At 38.3% G+C, this 19517-nt stretch overlaps 1 protein-coding gene across 11 annotated transcripts in view; it reads right to left on the bottom strand.

Moving 5' to 3' along the window:
* The window catches only part of DLG2 (discs large MAGUK scaffold protein 2), a 2048212-nt gene that overhangs the window by 527649 nt on the left and 1501046 nt on the right, over positions 1 to 19517 (bottom strand). For all 11 annotated transcript variants that reach the window (XM_032641314.1, XM_032641323.1, XM_032641315.1 and 8 more), the window contains one exon: positions 4387 to 4523. In XM_032641314.1, coding sequence (XP_032497205.1) covers positions 4387 to 4523 — 137 coding nt within the window. The remainder of the gene's footprint in view (positions 1 to 4386; positions 4524 to 19517) is intronic.

The raw sequence follows: 19517 nt of genomic DNA, 5'->3' as shown, positions 1-19517 counted from the left end.
ATGCAATAATATTGCCTGTTTTTTTTTTTCTTTTAAGTTGGGGAATAACATTCTAAAGAATCAAAAGAAGTTTTGTTAAAAGGGCGATCTATTTTCAGAGGATAAATGGATGTATGATAAAATTTAGTGCAAGAGTGAGAGGAAAAGTGTAAAACATCTTAAAAGACTGAGAACTGGAGAATTGGCAAGACATAGCTTTTTAAACAAATGTGGAAGAGGAATTCATATTCATCATTGTGTTTCCAACGGAGAGAGCTTTACTAAAGGGAGAGACCTTTACTAAAGGGAGAGCTGTATAGGGAAGTATATTTTGATATAATTTTAAGGGAAACATTTTTACTGATGGTTAGTATCTAATGGATAACTTCGACGAGGCATTCTGTTCTCCGTCCTTAGAGAGTTCTAGCAGAGGTGAGGGACTATTTCACATGGTTGCTTTTCTGTGGGATTCTGATGTACTAAATGAGAGTTGGAATAAGATAATATCTAAGATAGATACTTTTCAATTCTGACATATAAGAAGTATTTAGGGAAAAAAAAGTACCCAGTATATATGGTATGATTCAGATGGTGTCCAACATTAAAGTTATTTCAGTTGAGAAACTGAAAGGTTTATTACTAAAGATCCCCCCCAACTCACCCCCGCCCCCCCTCCAAAAAAAAAAAAAGATTGTGCTCTCACTGCAGGGTAGATGCTGGGAGACTTCCTGAGTTATGGTGATCTATACACAAAAGTCTAAAGAAATTAATGGAATTTTATTCTCCATCAACTTACTTACAGAACTATGAATGAATAACATATGGAGGAATTTTTCCTAAGAAGTGAGTGAAGGGAGTGGTACAAATTGTTTTAGAAAAAACCTATTTATAGAAAAATAGAGTGTGGTACAGCTGGTAAATCACAGAATCTAAATTATTCATACTTCCTTTGGGGGAGGAGAGTAGAAGAGGAGAAAGATGAAGAAGACATGAATGTAGGGTAGTAAAGGGAAGAGGAGGTGGAAAGGAATGACAGAAGGAGAGCATTAATAAATATTTTTGGTTGAAGCAAGATAATTGACCTTTTGGGGTGGCTTCTGGGATTTTTAATTTATGCTTTCCCTCAGGCTCATTTTTCTTTCAGAATTTTATAAAATGAATCATTTTCTTTCATTTCCAGATTCAGCTTGGCAGTTGCCTTGAAAGTACTAATTATGTTTTCCTTACGTAAGAGGAGAGAGACCTATGATTGTTGAAGCTTCATTTTTTTTTAAACTATGCTTTAAAACTCAAAGGAGGATTAAGGATTATGCTAAGGATTATGTCACAGCTATTTTTGAAATCATTCTGTCTACAATGAATATCAAGAAAATGATAATGGAAAAATAGCACGGCGCCTGGAAAATCCTTTGACAGAATTATTTAGACTTTGAGTTTTTTTTTTAAAGAATTTGAATATAATGCTAAAAATTTAAACAGAATTTCAAGAAATCAGCACATGACATCTAGCATGATATGATAATAGCAGCAGTTGAAGAAATAACAGAAGCAGTCCAGAAGAGTTGTCTACATCCAAACTCTTACAGAACAATGAGCCAAAGGTCAAATCAGTCGCTATGACGACTACTGTAGAATGAAACTGTCCTCTTCATTTTTCAATTTAGCACTATGTAGAAAATGGATATCACAGTTTATTTTATTACTAAGTCCACAAACAATAAAGTTTGTCTTCTTGAGAGAAGTTGTTAGAGAGAAGTTGTCTCATATCCCAATAACACTTTTCTGTTTCAGAAGACACGACATCATAAGAACCAACTTTTAGGACTTCCCTGGTGGCGCAGTGGTCAAGTGTCTGCCTGCCAATGCAGGGGACATGGGTTCGAGCCCTGGTCTGGGAAGATCCCACATGCCACGGAGCAACTAAGCCCGTGCGCCACAACTACTGAGCCAGCTCTCTAGAGCTCACAAGCCACAACTACTGAAGCCCGCGCACCTAGAGCCTGTGCTCCACAAAAAGAGAAGCCAGTTCAGTGCAATGAAGAGTAGCCCCCCACTGGCCACAACTAGAGAAAGCCTGTGCACAGCAACGAACACCCAATGCAGCCAAAAATAAATAAATAAAATTTAAAAAACACACAAAAGAGCTTTAAGTTTAAAAAAAAAAAAAACCAACATTCACGTCAAAGGCAAAAACAACAAGCAAACAAAATTCAGAATGTCCTGAGAATGAAAATGGTAGTTCTACTATACAGCCTAGTGCCTACAGCTAACAACACTGTACTGTATACTTAAAATTTGCTAAGAAGGTAGATCTTATGTTAAGTGTTCTTACCCCATACACACACAAAATAATAATGATAATAATGGTAGTGAGAGGAAACTTTGGGAAGTGATGGATAACTTTATAGCCTCGATGGTGGTGATGGTTTCATGGGTATGTACTTATCCCCAAAGTCATGGAGTTGTATATATTAAATATGTACAGCTTTTTACAGGTCAATCATACCTCAATAAAATGGTTTAAAAAAAATAAAAATAAAATTGTAGTGACTTCAAGTAGTAAAGAAGCCAAAAACTCTTAGTTGCAACTTTGACTGAAGTCATTAATGCCACATTTTTTGCCCATTCAGTTTGACCATACTTTTTCTGCTGACAGAGTTCCTTCCTGAGAAGTGCCTATTGCCTGGGACATGGTAGGTGCTCAATATGTTACTTGTTAAATAAAGGAATTAATGAATGATAACTAAATGATGACTGAACGATAACTAAAGGAAGGAAGGAAAGAACTGACTGACAGATTTTAGGAAACAAATGCAAAGACCATGTTTGGTGGTTACAAGCATTTGAAATCCAATTCTGTCCATTGTTAACTATATGACCATGGCCAAGTTAGTAAACCTCTCTCTATACCTCAGTTTCCCTTTGCTTATATAAAAGAGGCTGTTGTGAGAAATACATACTACATTACAGAAAAACATTTAAAAAAATACATGGAGCACAGTAAATGCCAAATAAATGTTAGTTATCAAGATTATTATAAAGCTCTTACCCAGATAATTCAATACAAAAATCATTGACAACTATGAAATTAGCCCAGTGTGACTATAAACAACCTGTCTAGAGTCCAGGGACATGGGTACAATGAACTTTGAGGTTCAACCCCCAAAACTTGCACATGTCCTAGAAATTACTATTCTGTTGAAATTGTATAGGTTGATCCTTCCCAAACACTTCTCATGAAAGTATTGGAGATAATGGCTCCTTGTGACAAAGATTCAAGATCCTGTTTTACAAAGGGAGACATATGACTAGATACGACTAGATATACTTCTCTTACTTGACAACTATCTTCTATTAATTTTCAGTATTTGATTATTATCCTGTAGATTTAATATAAAACAGTAAATGGAGATGAAACAGTTTTTAGGTGCAATCACCAATTTTTTACTGCTTGTAATTGCCTACATTTTGCTTTCGTTTATTGTATAACTCCATGGCTCAGAAAGGGTGGTTGCATGTTGGTGTCAGTCATTGCCCAAGACTCCTGAAGCATGTGAGCAACTGGCAAATAAAATAGTAGAAACCCTGTCTGAAAGGAGAGGGGGAAGGGATCCATTTGCACACGTGACAGAACTCTGATTATGAATTCTTGGAAGTCAGGAAACTGGTTGAACCGAAGAACACAGGCATAGAAATGTACAGATCAATAAACCAGATAGTGTTTTTCACTTTGCTATGCAAAGCCCATCTCTCTACCAGTCTGGATTTAGCAGTCTCTCTGGCTGATAGGAGATGGATGATACCGGAAGAACAACACATAATCTCTGTGCCTATGAAAACTGGTGAAAATTTACATTTCTGTTTTTAAAATATCAACAAATCAGCTCCAATTATACCTGTACTTTTGATATCTTTTACCACAAAATCTGCTCTCTCTTTTATGTTTCTACCCAAGGTCACTGCTTCCTCCCCCCAAATTCTTATGTTGAAGTTCTAACTCCCAATATGACTGTATTTGGAGATAGGGTCTTTAGGAGGCAATTAAGGTTATTAATTACATGACTTAAGGGTAGAGACCTAATCTGATAGGACTAATGGCTTTATAAAAAGAGAAAGAGAGAGAGAGCTTTCCCTCAGCACAAGCCCAGAGGAAAGGCCATGTGAGGATGCAGCAGCAAGACAGTTGTCTGCAAGCCAAGAAGAGAGACCTCACTAGAAACTGAATGGGTCAGAACTTTGCTCTTAAATTTCCCTGCTTCCAGAATTGTGAGAAAATAAAATTTCTGTTGTTTAAGCCACCTAACCTATGGTATTTTGTTATGGCAGCCTGAAATGACTAAGACAGTCATACACTGGGAAACAAGAGCTTTATAAATATACACATAGTTCTGCTTCAGTCACACTCACCATTAGTAGTCTGTCTCCTACTTGCAACCTTCCATCTTTCTGTGCAGCTCCTCCATCTATAATTTTAGTTACATAAATGCTGTTGTCTCCAGGAATGTGTTGGTTCCCCACACCTCCTGCAATACTGAAGCCTAAACCTACGGAAAAGAAACAGAAAAAGAAAAGCCTTGTATTTGTTTAAGAAAGTGCTATAAGTCACATTTCAACAGTCGAAAAAAAATTAATCCTCAATTTATTACAACAGTAATAAATAACAATAAATTCTACTTCAATCAACTGTGCCCTTTAAACATTTGAAAGCTTGTTGATTAATGCTAATGAGGCCAAACACAAGTGCAATCCTGCCCACATTTAGTCTATGGGCTTAACTTCATTGCTGCTGTTGTTACTCTAGCATAGAGAACAGAAGTCCTGCCAGTCATTTGGCTAGAGACCTACATATTTCTGACATTTTAGAATGAAAAGTACAGCAATTCGAACATTCCACAAATTCTGAGATAAGAGCCATGAGGAAGATACATTGGATATCGGTGTAATAATTTCAGAGAGAAGATAAGGAAAAGAAGCTCGATGCTTGCCCTTCATGTTTCCTTCTCTGGGTACCTTGTCATATTTTCACACTTCCTGGCACTTCCTGTTATTAACTTATAGTTAATAAAGAATGAACACAAACGAATCATCCCTGCACACAGTCTAAAGAATAAAGAAATAGATTATATACTTTGACTGCATTATGTTTGTAACAAACCACGAAATATGTAATCATTTTAAACATGGAAAATTTCCTTTTTTTAAAAAAAATTTTGTCTTTTGGAAATTTTCCATCTTGAGAGAAGAATTTTACTATGCTATGGCTTATAATTTTTTTCTTTCAGTTTTATTGAGATATAATTGACACGCAGTACTGTATAAGTTTAAGGTGTACAGCATGATGACTTGACTTATATACATCATGAAATGATTATCACAGTAAGTTTAGTGAACATCCATCATGTCATATAGATACAAAATTAAAGAAATAGAAAAAAATTTTTCCTTGTGATGAGAACTCTTAGGATTTACTCTCTTAACTTTCATGTATAACATACAGCAGTGTTAATTACATTTCTCATGTTGTATGTTACATCCCTCGTATTATTTACCTTTTAAGTGGAAGTTTGTACCTTTTGACTGCCTTCATCTAATTCCCCCTCTCCTCTTCCCCCATCTCTTGGTAATCACAGATTTGATCTCTTTTTTCTGTGACTGAGTTTGTTTTCGAAGTATAATTGCCCTATAATACTATGTTAGTTCCTATTACACAACACAGTGATTAGATATTTCTACACATTTCGAAATAATCACCATGATAAGTCTAGTTACAATATGTCACCGTACAAAAATATTACATGGTTATTGACTATATTCCCCACATTGCACATTTCACAACCACTGGCTCATTTATTTTGTAACTGGAAGTTTGTATTTCTTAATCTTCCTCACCTCTATCTTCTCTCCTCTCCACCCGTCTCTCCTCTGGCAACCACTTACTTGCTCTCTGTATTTATCACTGTTTCCATTTTATGTTTGTTCTTTTGTTTTGTTTTTTAGATTTCCACATATAAGTGAAATTATACAGTATTTGCCTTTCTCGGTCTGACCTATTTCACTTAGCATAACATCCTCAGGGTCTATACATATTGTCATAAACTTTTATTTATATTAAACTATGGAATGATAATAAGAATAGAGTTATTAAAAATCATTATGAGGCCATTTTAAAAGAATGACTGATAGACTCTTTAAAAGTATAAGAACAAAAAAAATCTTTCTCAGAATATAATTGAATACACATTCGGTACAATACTTATAGCATATATTTTCATTGCATTTTGAAATGATAAGAATTAACATGCAAATTACTCAGAAAGATAGATATAAGTCAAAGACATTTGTAACTAAAGACAGAACATTTCTGTAACTTGCTTAAGAAATTAACCCCCCCCCCCCACACACACACCCCTAGTTGCCTAGTTTTAAAAAGCCACACACTTCTTTTATGATAAGACAATCATAAAAATTTTTGGCACTTTATACAACAATGAAAAACACTTTAAAAATACTCCATTTCACTATCCTTGTATTGAATAAATATTGAATACGGCTATGTGCTGCTCTTAAGATAGCATAAGTGATTAGTTAATGGAAAAATAATGGCATGGTAAATTATAAAGTAACACCTCTGGAATGATACCTGAAATGAAATGATTTTTTTGTTAAATTAGCTGTTAACAATAAATGGAAAATGGATTTAAATTGATAGGGCAATTAAAATAAGTGTTATTTCATTTCCTACTAGAGTGGGTAATTATTCTTTATTGATGCTTTGACATTGCATAGATCTACAAACATATTTGTTTCCCTCATATTTAAAGAATTTGTTTACCAAGTAAAAGATGACCAAGGGTAGATAAAATGTCCCCAGCTGGCTTTTCCTATGAAATTAAAAGTACATATCAGCTCATGTTTTCTAAAACTGTTACTTCATATTTATATATGATTATAGAAAAGCTTAAAAAAATATTTACAAAAGTTTCATAGCCACATGCTAGGATCAATCTACTGCATTTACAATAGTACAGAAGTCATTCCGAACTTTGGACAAAAGGTTAAAGAAAATTCAGGGACTCTGATTTACATCTACTATGCCAACAGTAAATGCCACAGCCGGTCTGAGTTACAGAAGAGCTAAGGAAACAAATTACCACTATAAACAAGGTTAAGTCCAACAAAGGGAGTAACTATGTAGTTGAGATTTGAAGTTGAAGATTTTACCAAGACAATGAAATCCCTGTGGATACTGTAGACATAAATATATCAGCTAAAAAGGAAACAACGTTTTTTCCGCTAAGATTAGGCTTAAGCGCTTCTTAACTGGTGACTCTGCTTAAGCTAAAGTATTTTTAGTAAGAGCCAGAGAACGGCTCTAAAGGTACAGAACTAAACATTTCCCTTAATTTCTCTTACTTTGGTGGAACATGGATACATTTAAAAATAATCAATATTTGGTCAACATTCAACCATATTCCAGATATTCAATTCAACATGATAGGTAAACGTATAGCTTATGTCTACATCCAGAATACAAGGTTATTTACAGGTGGAAGTATCCATCTGTGTTATAACATCGAATCTGGTCCTATCTATCCATCCATCCATCCATCCATCCATTCATTTATTCACTCATTCACTCACTCATATATCCACTCATTCAACAAGAATCTCCTGAGTACATACCATGCACTGCATAACAGCTGCTATCAACTGTAGCCAACATAAATGTAAAGAAATGGATTGACCAGAAACAGTACAGAAATAATGATCCATGAGTTCATATGAGTGACTGTGGCTGAACCTGGCTGAAGCAATGCTCTAAATCCAGATGATGTCATTGCTTTTTGGAGGGCTGCTCTATGAAGACAAATGTGGTCTAGGTCCACCAAGCCATAAGACCAAATCTAAATGATCAGTTTGGAGGTACTGGTTTCCTTGCACATGCTCTGTGAAAGCAGGGGTAGTCTGTCTACATTATAGGATCATTCTCTACCCTCATTTGCTCATACTTCCTTCCTTCAATCCACTCTAGACACACTTACTGCCTTGATATTTCTAGAACATGCCAGACACACTCCCACCTTAGGGCATTTGCTCTAGCTGTTTCTGCTGCCTGGAACACCCTGCCTTCAGGCTGTTGTTAAAATTTCAATTTCTCTGGGAGCCTGACCCTGACCTCCCTATTTAATACTGTCCCCTAACAATCCATCCCACTTCCTTATCCTGCTCTATTTTCAGTGTCCCTTAGCACTTATTACCTTGTGATATACGATATAAATTATCTATGTATTTTATTTAATTTTTTATTGCCTATCTCCTTGGTGAAAATATAAACTCCAGATGACAGGGATTTAATTTTTTTATTTTTTATTTTATTTTGCAGTATGTGGGCCTCTCACTGTAGTGGCCTCTCCCGTAGCGGAGCACAGGCTCTGGACGCGCAGGCTCAGTGGCCGTGGCTCACGGGCCCGGCCGCTCCGCGGCATGTGGGATCTTCCCGGACCGGGGCACGAATCCGTGTCCCCTGACTCTCAACCACTGCGCCACCAGGGAAGCCCGAGAACGCATCTTTAAAACCAATACATCAGACTAAGTAACTAAAGAGTCAGCTGCCCTGACTTAGATCATACAGTGCTCATAAAATCCCAGCTCCCCTGTGCTGGAAATTGAGACAAAAATGCCTAGCGAACACTCAAAACCTGTATTTACAGCAAGATAAGCTAGAGCGGCCCCTAACAAGACAAATACAATGAGTATTATAACGATTTGAGTAAGGAACACTGATTTTTGGTAAGTGACCAATTGAGAGAATTGGATACAATACTGAAAAGATGTGTCCCTGATAAAGACATTGACTAATCAATTATAATATAAACTCAGTGAGCAGAGTTGGTAGGTCTCATCCTAAAATCGTGACCCTAACACTATCGACTGTGGAAAGTTTGGCTATTGAGAATAATACTAAACCTGCCTATACATGTGTCAGTAATAAACAAAGCTGACACAGAACAATATAAGTATTAAAATCACAAAAGGAAGTAAAATCAGTGGATATTTCAGTACTCTGGCAAATTTAAACACCTAATTCCCCAAACAATTAAAAACTGATCTGTTTGACAAACCTGAAGTGCAAACAATTTCAGGATTACATCTAGTGCACAAAGCTGGGTTCTTCTTTCCGTATTTCCTGCATATCCCCAGATTGTATATCCTCATGTTAACACAGGAGGTGCAGGCGGAGGGAAAGGAATGTCTGAACGTTGTTTAAAGCCTTTAACTTAACCTTTTCCCACGCAAAATCTTTTCCTTCTCCTGTGAATAAAGAACACGAGGAACGATCCCAGTTCACCCTTTCCCCTTGGTGCCTGAGGAGCAGGTGTCAGTGGAAGGTGGAGGCCTGAAGGAGGAAGTCTTGAGAAAACGAGCTGATTCTGTGTGTGGGAAGCTTAGAATAAAAACCCCAATACCTGAAAGAGTCATGTGACTACAATGTACCCATATAGTCTTTATGGGTGTAAAGAACTAATCCCCATGATGTCTTATCATCTTTCATCAACATGGTTCAACTGCATTTTATATGACTTTACTAGGAGGGCACTCTGGGGCGCCTCCAAAAAATTAATATTATTAAGCAGACTGCTTCTGTCACAGTTCATCTAGGATCTGCAAGGTAGGGTGTTTAGTGTTTCACAAAAAAAAAAAAAAAATTCTACAGTGGTATTCTGTACATTCTGACTATACTATCCTATTTTATTAAAGGAAACACAGAATCCATCCTGAAGCCTGGCAGGCTTTGTTTTAGGAAATACAGGCAACCTAACTGCTGAATGCACATACATTTCACTTGACAAACAAAACAAAAACTTCACCTGCGGGTCTGGTCTACACAGGTAACAGACTACTTTACATCTCTTCTCCTTTAGAAAAAAATCATTGCTTAAAAAAATACCCAAAATGTGTTTAATTTGAGAGAATGATTAATTAATCATATCTACAGTGCCAGATGAGAGTAAAGACCAAAGCTGTATTTTCTTACTCTCTGGATTCTCCCTGGGTTCAAACGACAAAGTTCGGAGTTGAAAGAAGTGGCTCTGTTAAAAATGCCTTCGGTGCTGGCTAGGCAGGCTCAATCCTGCTTAAGGATCTCTCACAGATCACCTAATTCACTTACCACAGTCAATGTTCCAAGCTTTTCTCCTGACTATGTACCTCAAAATACCCACTTAGGGGGCTTCCCTGATGGCGCAGTGGTTGAGAGTCCGCCTGCCGACACAGGGGACACGGGTTCGTGCCGCGGTCCGGGAAGATCCCACATGCCGCGGAGCTGCTGGGTGCGTGAGCCATGGCTGCTGAGCCTGCGCGTCAGGAGCCTGTGCTCCGCAAAGGGAGAGGCCACAACAGTGAGAGGCCCGCGTACCGCAAAAAACAAACAAACAAAAAAACCCACTTATACTTTCTGCCTAAAAAGAGGCATCACTCAATGCCTATTTTATTGTGAAAAGTCTCCATGTCTATACCTACCCTTTCTCAAAGGAATGAGTATCATTCCTCTTTTCTAAACCTAAATCTTCCCCTTCACCATTGAATTTTACTCATTATTCCCTTTTTTTCCCTTCTAGAATATTCAGTCTCTTACCATCAATGCTTTTCTTCTATTCTGGTTTTGACCATGCTTCTGTCCTATCCTAGAAAGATCTTCTCTTGGGACTTCCCTGATGGCGCAGTGGTTAAGAATCCGCCTGCCTATGCAGGGGGCATGGGTTAGAGCCCTGGTCCAGGAAGATCCCACATAATGCAAAGCAATAAAGCCCGTGCGCCACAACTACTGAGCCTGCGCTCTAGAGCCTGTGAGCCACAACTACTGAAGCCCGCCTGCCTAGAACCCGTGTTCCACAAGAGAAGCCACCACAATGAGAAGCCCATGCACCACAACGAAGAGTAGCCCCCGCTCACTGCAACTAGAGGACGCCCGCACACAGCAACGAAGACCCAGTGCAGCCAGTAAATAAATTAATTTAAAAAAATAAATTAATTAAAAAAAATCTTCTCTTGAACTTGCTGCCTCGTTTACTGTAAGAGCTGGAGTTTGTAAATAGTGATCTCCAGTTACTAACTCCATTTCCGTATCACACATACTTTCCTCAGTCTCCTCCATCTGACTCCGTATAACACAATCTACTCAAATGGCAGTGGTTATAGGTTGAATTACGCCTTTCAAAAGACAGACTGAAGTCCTAAGCCCTGTTACCTGTGAATGTGACCTTATTTGGAAACAGGGTTTTTGCAGATGCAATCAATTTAAGATGAAGTTAAATTGGATTCGTGTGAGCCCCAATCCAATGATTGGTGTCCTTGTAAGAAGAGGAAATTTGGACCCAGAAACACAGAAACACACAGAGAAGAATGCATGTGATGACAGAGGCAGAGAGCAGGATGGTACATGTATAAGCCAAGAAATGCCATGGAACAAACTCTCCCTCAGAGCTCTCCAGAAGGAATCAATCATGCTGGCCTCTTGATCTCAGACCTCCAGGCTCCAGAACTGCAAGAGAATAAATTTCTATTGTTTTAAACCACCCAAGTTTTGGTCATTTGTTAAGGCAGCTCCAGGAAATTAATACATCATCTAATTCTAATGGTCTAAGTGGTGGTATGTATATCTACCTCTTTATAATGAAATCACACACACACACACACACACACACACACACACACACACACACAAGTTTGGGCACTTATCAACATAGCAGTGGTCATTGAAACTATGAAAATGGATTCTCCACAAGAAAGAGATTACAGAGAGAATAGGATTCTATAGTATGTGCCTTGGGGAATAACTATTATTTGAGAGAAGTGAATTTAGCCTGTATGCCCAGAGTTTCTGATTCAGAATATCTGGAATGTGCCCCCAAATTTGCATTTCTAACAAGCTCCCACGTGATGCTAATGCTACTGGTGTGAGGACCACATTCTGAGAACCACTGTTTCAGAGCAATAGAAAAAGATAAAATGAAGTGAGAAGTAGTAAAAGAAATATGAGAAGAAACGGGGCCGTATAATGTGGTGAGGGTAGGAATGTAAAGGAAATCAGTAGAGTTCTATGTAACGCAGAAAGAACAAAAACCCATCAAAGAACTGAAATTTCCAGTCCTTTTGGAGGAAGATTCTGGACGACTGGCTGGGCTCCTTGCCTGGTGGAACTGCTAGTTTGTAGTTACCTCACCCATTCCCATAATAGGAGGGGACGGCACAAAATGTGTAAATGTATTATATATATGTACATATGTCTTCTCTATTGCTACTTCACTAAATCAAGTGCTTATCCAATCATGCTTGCTTTAGTGTAAAAGGCTCATGACCACAATCCCTGATTCCAGTCTTCCCTGCCTGATTCTCCAATCCGTTCAGCAAAGATTTTCCAGGTTATTCTTTCCCTAAAATTCTACATCCATTGTGTTGCTCTGTTTCTTGAAATTGTCCGTCACTGTTCATTTTTTACAGGAATGCTATATCCCCTCTTCTCACTATTCCTTACTTCTCTGCTACTAAGCTTCCCCCCAAGCAAGATGATCTTGCTGTGCTGTTTTTCTACTGTTACTCCTGTTTCCCATCTGAAATGCCTTCACCACTTTAATTTTCAAGACCACTCAAGTCTTCGCCAACTCAAAGTAGTTCATTTCTAAGTTGAACCCCAGTAGAACCAATTATACGTATCAGCTTTTTCACATCTATTTAAATAGAATGAGTTAACTCATTCAACAAACACTAATTGATAACCACTCATGTGCCAAGGACTGCCCTATATATATTGTGGTTATATCAGTGAATCAGTGTTTATGGTTCTTTTCTAATGGAGAGTAAGGCAAGTAAAGAGGCAATGAAAACCCGGTGTGGTAAGTGTTGCTAGGAGAGGAACAGGTGCTAACTATAGGTCCTGATATCCAATCTGAGACCTAGAAGATGAAAGTGAGCCAGGAGAAAGGGAATGGGGAGAGAACATCCCTGCAGAAGGAAATATGCACTTAAAGACCCAGAGTTGGGAGATAACATGGCTTATTTGAGAAACTTATTTGAGAAATATTTCATGTGAAAGCAACAAGTAGTCTTAGTTAGAATACAGGCTGCAGGAGGAGAGGAACCATACCCCTTATACTCACCAATGTACACTTAGCCCCTGATACTATGCATAATAGTTTGGAATAAACGGAGACAGGAGGACTCTTTCTCCACTGAATTAGGAGGGAAGGAGAGAAGGATGGTGTAGATAAAGGTTAAGATTGGCTTAACGGCAGTACACTAAAGTCGCTCTCGTCTTCCATTTACTCTGATAACGAGAAAGTGTGGTACTGGCCAAGATGAGGGAAGTAGTGAGGTCAGAGATTTGAGAAAGTACAGAAGTTTTGAAATAGCTCTCAGGGAAGATGGAAGAAATAGTTGATTAGAGAAACACAGAAAAATTGCAAGGAACTGTTGATTGTCTCGTTAGGGTTTAGTGACTATGAATTAATGATAGCACTATTCTAGTAACTTTTTTTCCTTCAGAAATTCTCAGCAGTCTAGGTATAAGCACAGAAAGTGTAAGAAGTTAGATTAAATCACTTTTGAAATTAATCTTTTGTGTGCATTGATCTTCTCTCTTCAACTAAATCATATGATCCTAGAAAGTAGGGGTTGCATAAAATAGATCATCTTGTGCACACTGCTGGCATATGGTAATTGTTCAATAAATACTTACAGGATGAATTAATGATTGAATTGTTCAAAGACCAAATGATCACATGGCATAGGTATACTTTTAAGTGTCAAGCATCTCACATTAACAGATGTGTATACTTTAGCAGACTGCTTTAGCTCAAGAAAAAAAAGTGACCAGAATAACTCATACTGAGCCTTTTAATGTGCCAACTACTGCCTCATGTGCTTGGGAATTCATGAAGTGTCTATTGTATCTAAAGAAACAATAGAGATTACCAATGAGAAATGTATTTACTCTTTATCAAATCTAAGAATGATCAGCACTTCCTTGCCTGCATCCTTACAAAGGAAGTAACCTGCTCTGACCACAGCTGACTGCTCACGGGACAGTATGACAAAGTGTGATCAGATGTTCTCTTACTGGTTTACCGTCTATTTTATTGTACTTGAAATGGAATATCTTCCAAGCTTCCAGCATTTAAAAGTGATAGGCGCTGCCTTTACCTATCAACCACGTCTGCCTGAATGTTTTTTCCTAAGTTGGCTCTAGTTGCCACTGTAAACCAAAGTCATTAATATTGACTCTGAATACAGTCCAGGCTGTTTGGAGGCATCTAGATCCCAACACATAAAGTTATCAAAAGTAACAGATTATTTGAGAGAGATAAAAATCAACTCATAGTTTGAAGTCTTGATAGGAATGTTCCAATTGGCAGGGTTGCTGCTGGGGAAATCAGAGCAGAAAGTCTGAAGGGTAATTGGATGGGTCTTGATAAATTTCCATCCACAAAGGCTCTTATCCAGTAATACCTCTTCGGCAAAGTCCTTCCTAACACCCATCTTTTAAATTAAAGGTAATGTGTCCGTGACCACATTTAATGCTATTTCTCTCTCTCACTTTAAATGAGACATCATTTTCTATATTAAATGAGTTAATTATAGGAAGGGTTGATATTGAAAACATTTAATAGCTCGTATAGCATGGACACCAACCAATCAGAACAGGCGCCTGCCATAAACCACTACTGTGGTATGCAGCACCTAACTGTCAGCTCTGTTCTGGAAAAGTTTAATGTCCCCCATGTTGGACAGTTAGCATTTTGAATGTAGAGGGAATAATAACTCTTTTTAAAAATTTTATTCATTTTATTTTTGCCTGTGTTGGGTCTTCATTGCTGTGCGTGGGCTTTCTCTAGTTGCGGTGAGTGGGGGCTACTGTTCGTTGCCCTGCGTGGGCTTCTCATTACGATAGCTTCTCTTCTTGCAGAGGACATGCTCTAGGCGCCTGGGCTTCAGTAGTTGCGGCACGTGGGCTCAGTATTTGTGGCTCGTGGGCTCCAGAGCGCAGGCTCAGTAGTTGTGGCACATGGGCTTAGCTGCTCCGCGGCATGTGGGATCTTCCCGGACCAGGGCTCGAACCCGTGTCCCCTGCATTGGCAGGCAGATTCTTAACCACTGCACCACCGGGGAAGCCCAATAACTTTTATTTACGTTCCCCACGAGCATTAAGAACAAAGTCTATACTCCAAAACTGATTTTTAAAATGAATGAATCAAATAAAAATCACTGAATCCTTTTTCCATAAGTATACTTTAATGAACTGTGAAGGAAAGGGCTCAGGCTGGTAAAATAATATGGTGAGTTACTTCATTCATTCTTTAAAAAACATTTAAGTTCCAGGCTATATTAGTTTTCTACAGCGGTTGGAACAAAGTTACACAAAACTGGGTGACTTAAACAACAGAAAATTATTGTCTGACAATTCTGGAGGCTAGAAGTCCAGATCAAGGCATCTGGTTCTGCCTGAGGGCTGGAGGAAAATCTGTCCCACGCCTCTCTCCTAGATTCTGGTGTTTGGCTGACAATCTTTGGCATTCCTTGGCTTATAGAGGCAACACTCCCACCTCTGCTTTCATCTTCACATGACATTCTCCCTGTGTATGTGTCTGTCTCTGTATCCAACTTTCTTCGTTTTATAAGGATACCAGTTATATTGGATTAAGGCCCACCAAAATGATCTCATCTTAACCTGGATCATCAGCAAATTTCCTACTTTCAATTAAGGTCACATTCAAGGGTACTGGGAGTTAAGACCTCAACATCTTTTGGGGGGACACAATTCAACTCATGACACTGGCGCTGGGAAAGATTACTATGAAGAAGACACAGTTCTTGTCCTCGAGGAGCTCACAGACCAGAGTGGAGGAAACGAGAAGTAAACAGAACATAAGCAAACGTTTTCAAGAAAAGGCAGATAGCAGAGTCAGAGAAAACTTCTTGGAGATAGTGACAACTGAGCTGAGCCCTGTTGAATGGCTAGAAGAAAGACAGTTAGGAACTCTAAGCAGAGTGAGGGAGTAGCTTGTAGAGAGGTGATATGGCCTTGATCATTATAGTCAAAGGAGTGAATGGGGTTAGGAGGAAATACTGAGCATGGAAGCTGGAGAAGCAGAGGCTCGTGAAGGTCCCGAGGTGCTCTGTTAAGGAGTTTGGATCTTGTATTAGTGGCAATGGGTCGCCTTTGAAGAGTTTTAAGCAGGGGCATGACACGATAAGATTTGGTCCACACCAGTTTTCCTCATTAGTGTTTGCTGTTGTTTTAAAAATACATGAAATTATATTCTGTGAGGGATGATGTTCTACATTTTGTGATAAAGCATAATTCTTTCCTTCCCACATTTTTGTCTTTTCTTCACTATATCCAGTTACCACTCATTAAAACTCACTTGGGGGGCTTCCCTGGTGGCACAGTGGTTGAGAGTCCGCCTGCCGATGCAGGGGACACGGGTTCGTGCCCCGGTCCGGGAAGATCCGACATGCCACGGAGTGGCTGGGCCCGTGAGCCATGGCCGCTGGGCCTGCGCGTCCGGAGCCTGTGCTCCGCAACGGGAGAGGCCACAACAGTGAGAGGCCCACATACCGCAAAAAAAAACAAAAACAAAAACAAAAACAAAAACAAAAAACTCACTTGGGGAAACTTTTTGTCTCTCAATCCCATGTTCATGATTTAGTTTGAAATATTAGCTTTTCCTGGCTTCTCCCCCTCCCCCGTTCCATTTGTCATAGCTTACCCATAAAAACCAAACTTCAAAAGATACAATATAACATCAACAGGCATTTGTAATCTGCTAAGAATCTAAACAGCTAACCCCAAATTCATTTATAAGCTTGTTTTAATCCACCAAAGATTCCAAATGGGCATTTTCAGCAGATGTCTGACTTCACTACTTCACTTAATCATCCTTATGGGGCTCTTTGTAAAAGAGATAATTGGAAAATCTGGATTCATCTTAGGTCCTAGGAAAGAGTGAGAGTTATGTAATTGAAAAAATTACACAAGTACCTCTTTTTGCAAGGACATTTTGCTCACTATGAAACAATGAAGGACTTACACACTATGGCTCAGATTTATGAAGTGGCTAACCAATATTTCCAGTATTTGTTGTATGATTTCAGATATGCCAAAGAAGATGTTTGAAACTATTGAGTAACAGAGGCTCCCTTATTACATTATGTATGACGAGTGCTAGTATCTTCAATTATACAACAATTGAACTAAAGCACTTTTGCTTTGCCATAAAAACTGTTTCATTGGGACTAAAAATCTTTTGTATCGGTTGTTAATTTTTACCACGAATTATTCTATGTTGCATATCTAGTTGCACAAAGCAAACAGCATGTGCCTTTGGCTTTAATTTTATACTTTCACCTAAATAGGTTTAATTTTTCACAAAGAAATCCTGGTATAGATTTGAATCTCCTTAAGGATTGCTTAACAAATCTGAGAAAGAATAAAGCAGGAAGCATCACATGTCCTGACTGCAAGCTATAAAGGTATAGTAATTAAAACAGTATGGCACTGGCATAAAAAGAGACAAACAGATCAATGGAACAGAACTGAGAGCCCAGAAATAAACACAAGCATATATAGTTAACTAATCTGACAAGGAATCCAAGACTACTCGATGGAGAAAAGTCAGTCTCTTCAATAAAAGGTGCTGGGAAAATTGGATATCCACATGCAAAAGAGTAAAAGTAGATTGCTATTTTACACCACTCCTAAAAATTAACTTGAAATTGATTAAATATTTAAATGTAAGACCCCAAACCATGAAACTCCTAGAAAAAATTTAGGAAAAAAACCCTCCTTGATATGGGTCTTGGCAATTAAATTTTGGATATGACACCTAAAGCATAAGCAACAAAATAAAAAATGAACAAGTGGGATTACATCAAACTAAAAATCTTCTGCATGGCAAAAGAAACAATCAGCAAAGTGAAAAGATAACCTACAGAATAGAAAAAATATTTGCAAACCATATATCTGATAAGGAGCTAATATCTAAAATATATAAAGAACTCATACAACTCAATAGCAAAAACAAAATAAAATAGAACAAAACGACAAAACAAACAAAAAAAGACACCCCCCCCCCCCCCCAAACAACAAACCTACAAAAAATAATCCAATTAAAAAACAGGCAGGGCTTCCCTGGTGGCACAGTGGTTGAGAGGCCGCCTGCTGATGCAGGGGACATGGGTTCGTGCCCTGGTCCGGGAAGATCCGACATGCCGCAGAGTGGCGAGGCCTGTGAGCCATGGCCGTTGAGCCTGTGAGTCCGGAGCCCGTGCTCCGCAACAGGAGAGGCCACAACAGTGAGAGGCCTGCGTACCGCAAAAAAAAAAAAAAAAAAAAAAAGATGCTCATATTACTAGTCATTAGGGAAATGCAAATCAAAACCACAATGAGATATATGAGATATCACCTCATACCTCTTAGAAAAGCCACCAACAAAAAGATAAGAGATAAATGCTGGCGAGGATGTGAAGAAAAGGGAAACTTTGCACATGCTTGATGGAATTGTAAACTGGTAGAGCCACTGTGAAAAACAGCATAAAGGATTCTCAAAAAATTAAAAGTGGAACTATCATATGATCCAGCAATTCCACTTCTGGGGATATATCCGAAGAAAACAAAAACACTAACTGGAAAAGATACATGCACCCCCATGTTTGTAGCAGCATTATTTACAAGAGCCAAGAAACAATCTAAGTGTCTGTGACAGATGAATAGATAAAGAAGTTGTGGTATATATATACACAATGGAATATTTTTCAGCCGTAAAAAAATGAGGAAATTCTGCCATTTGTGACAACATGGATGGACCTTGAGGGAATTATGCCGAGTGAAGTAAATCAGAGAGAGAAAGACAGATACTGTATGATCTTACTTAAATGTGGAAACTAAGAACAACAAAAACAACAACAAACTCACAGAAAATCAGAGCAGATTTGTGGTTACCAGAGGTGGGGCTTAGGGGGAGGAGGAATTGGAAGGAGGTGGTCAAAAGGTACAAACTTCCAGTTAGATAAGTAAGTGCTGGGGATGTAATGTACAGCATGATAACTACAGGTAACATTGCTCTATGATACCCAGGAAAGTTACTAAGAGAGTAAACCCTAAAAGTTTTCATCACAAGGAAAACATTTTTTTCTTTTTCTTTTTATTGTGCCTATATGAAATGATGGATGCTAACTAAACTTATTGAGGTAATCACTTCACAGTATATATAAATCAAACTGTTATGCTGTATACCTTAAACTTGTATATGTCAATTATATCTCAGTAAAACTGGAAAAAGAGATATGCCATAATTTACATGACAAAATAATAAATGGACCTTTGGAACAAGTCACTTACTCTCAATAGGTCTATTCCCTAATATATAAGATGGATATGATAATATATGCCATGACCACTGTGTGCCTACCGGCATTAACCTTAGTTCTGTCATTTAGCATCTGTGTGACTTTGTAAAAAGTTGTTTAGCTTCTCTCAGCAT

Source organism: Phocoena sinus, chromosome 8, assembly GCF_008692025.1.
Source record: "Phocoena sinus isolate mPhoSin1 chromosome 8, mPhoSin1.pri, whole genome shotgun sequence".
Taxonomy (NCBI): domain Eukaryota; kingdom Metazoa; phylum Chordata; class Mammalia; order Artiodactyla; family Phocoenidae; genus Phocoena; species Phocoena sinus.
This window is presented reverse-complemented; position numbering and strand designations above follow the sequence as displayed.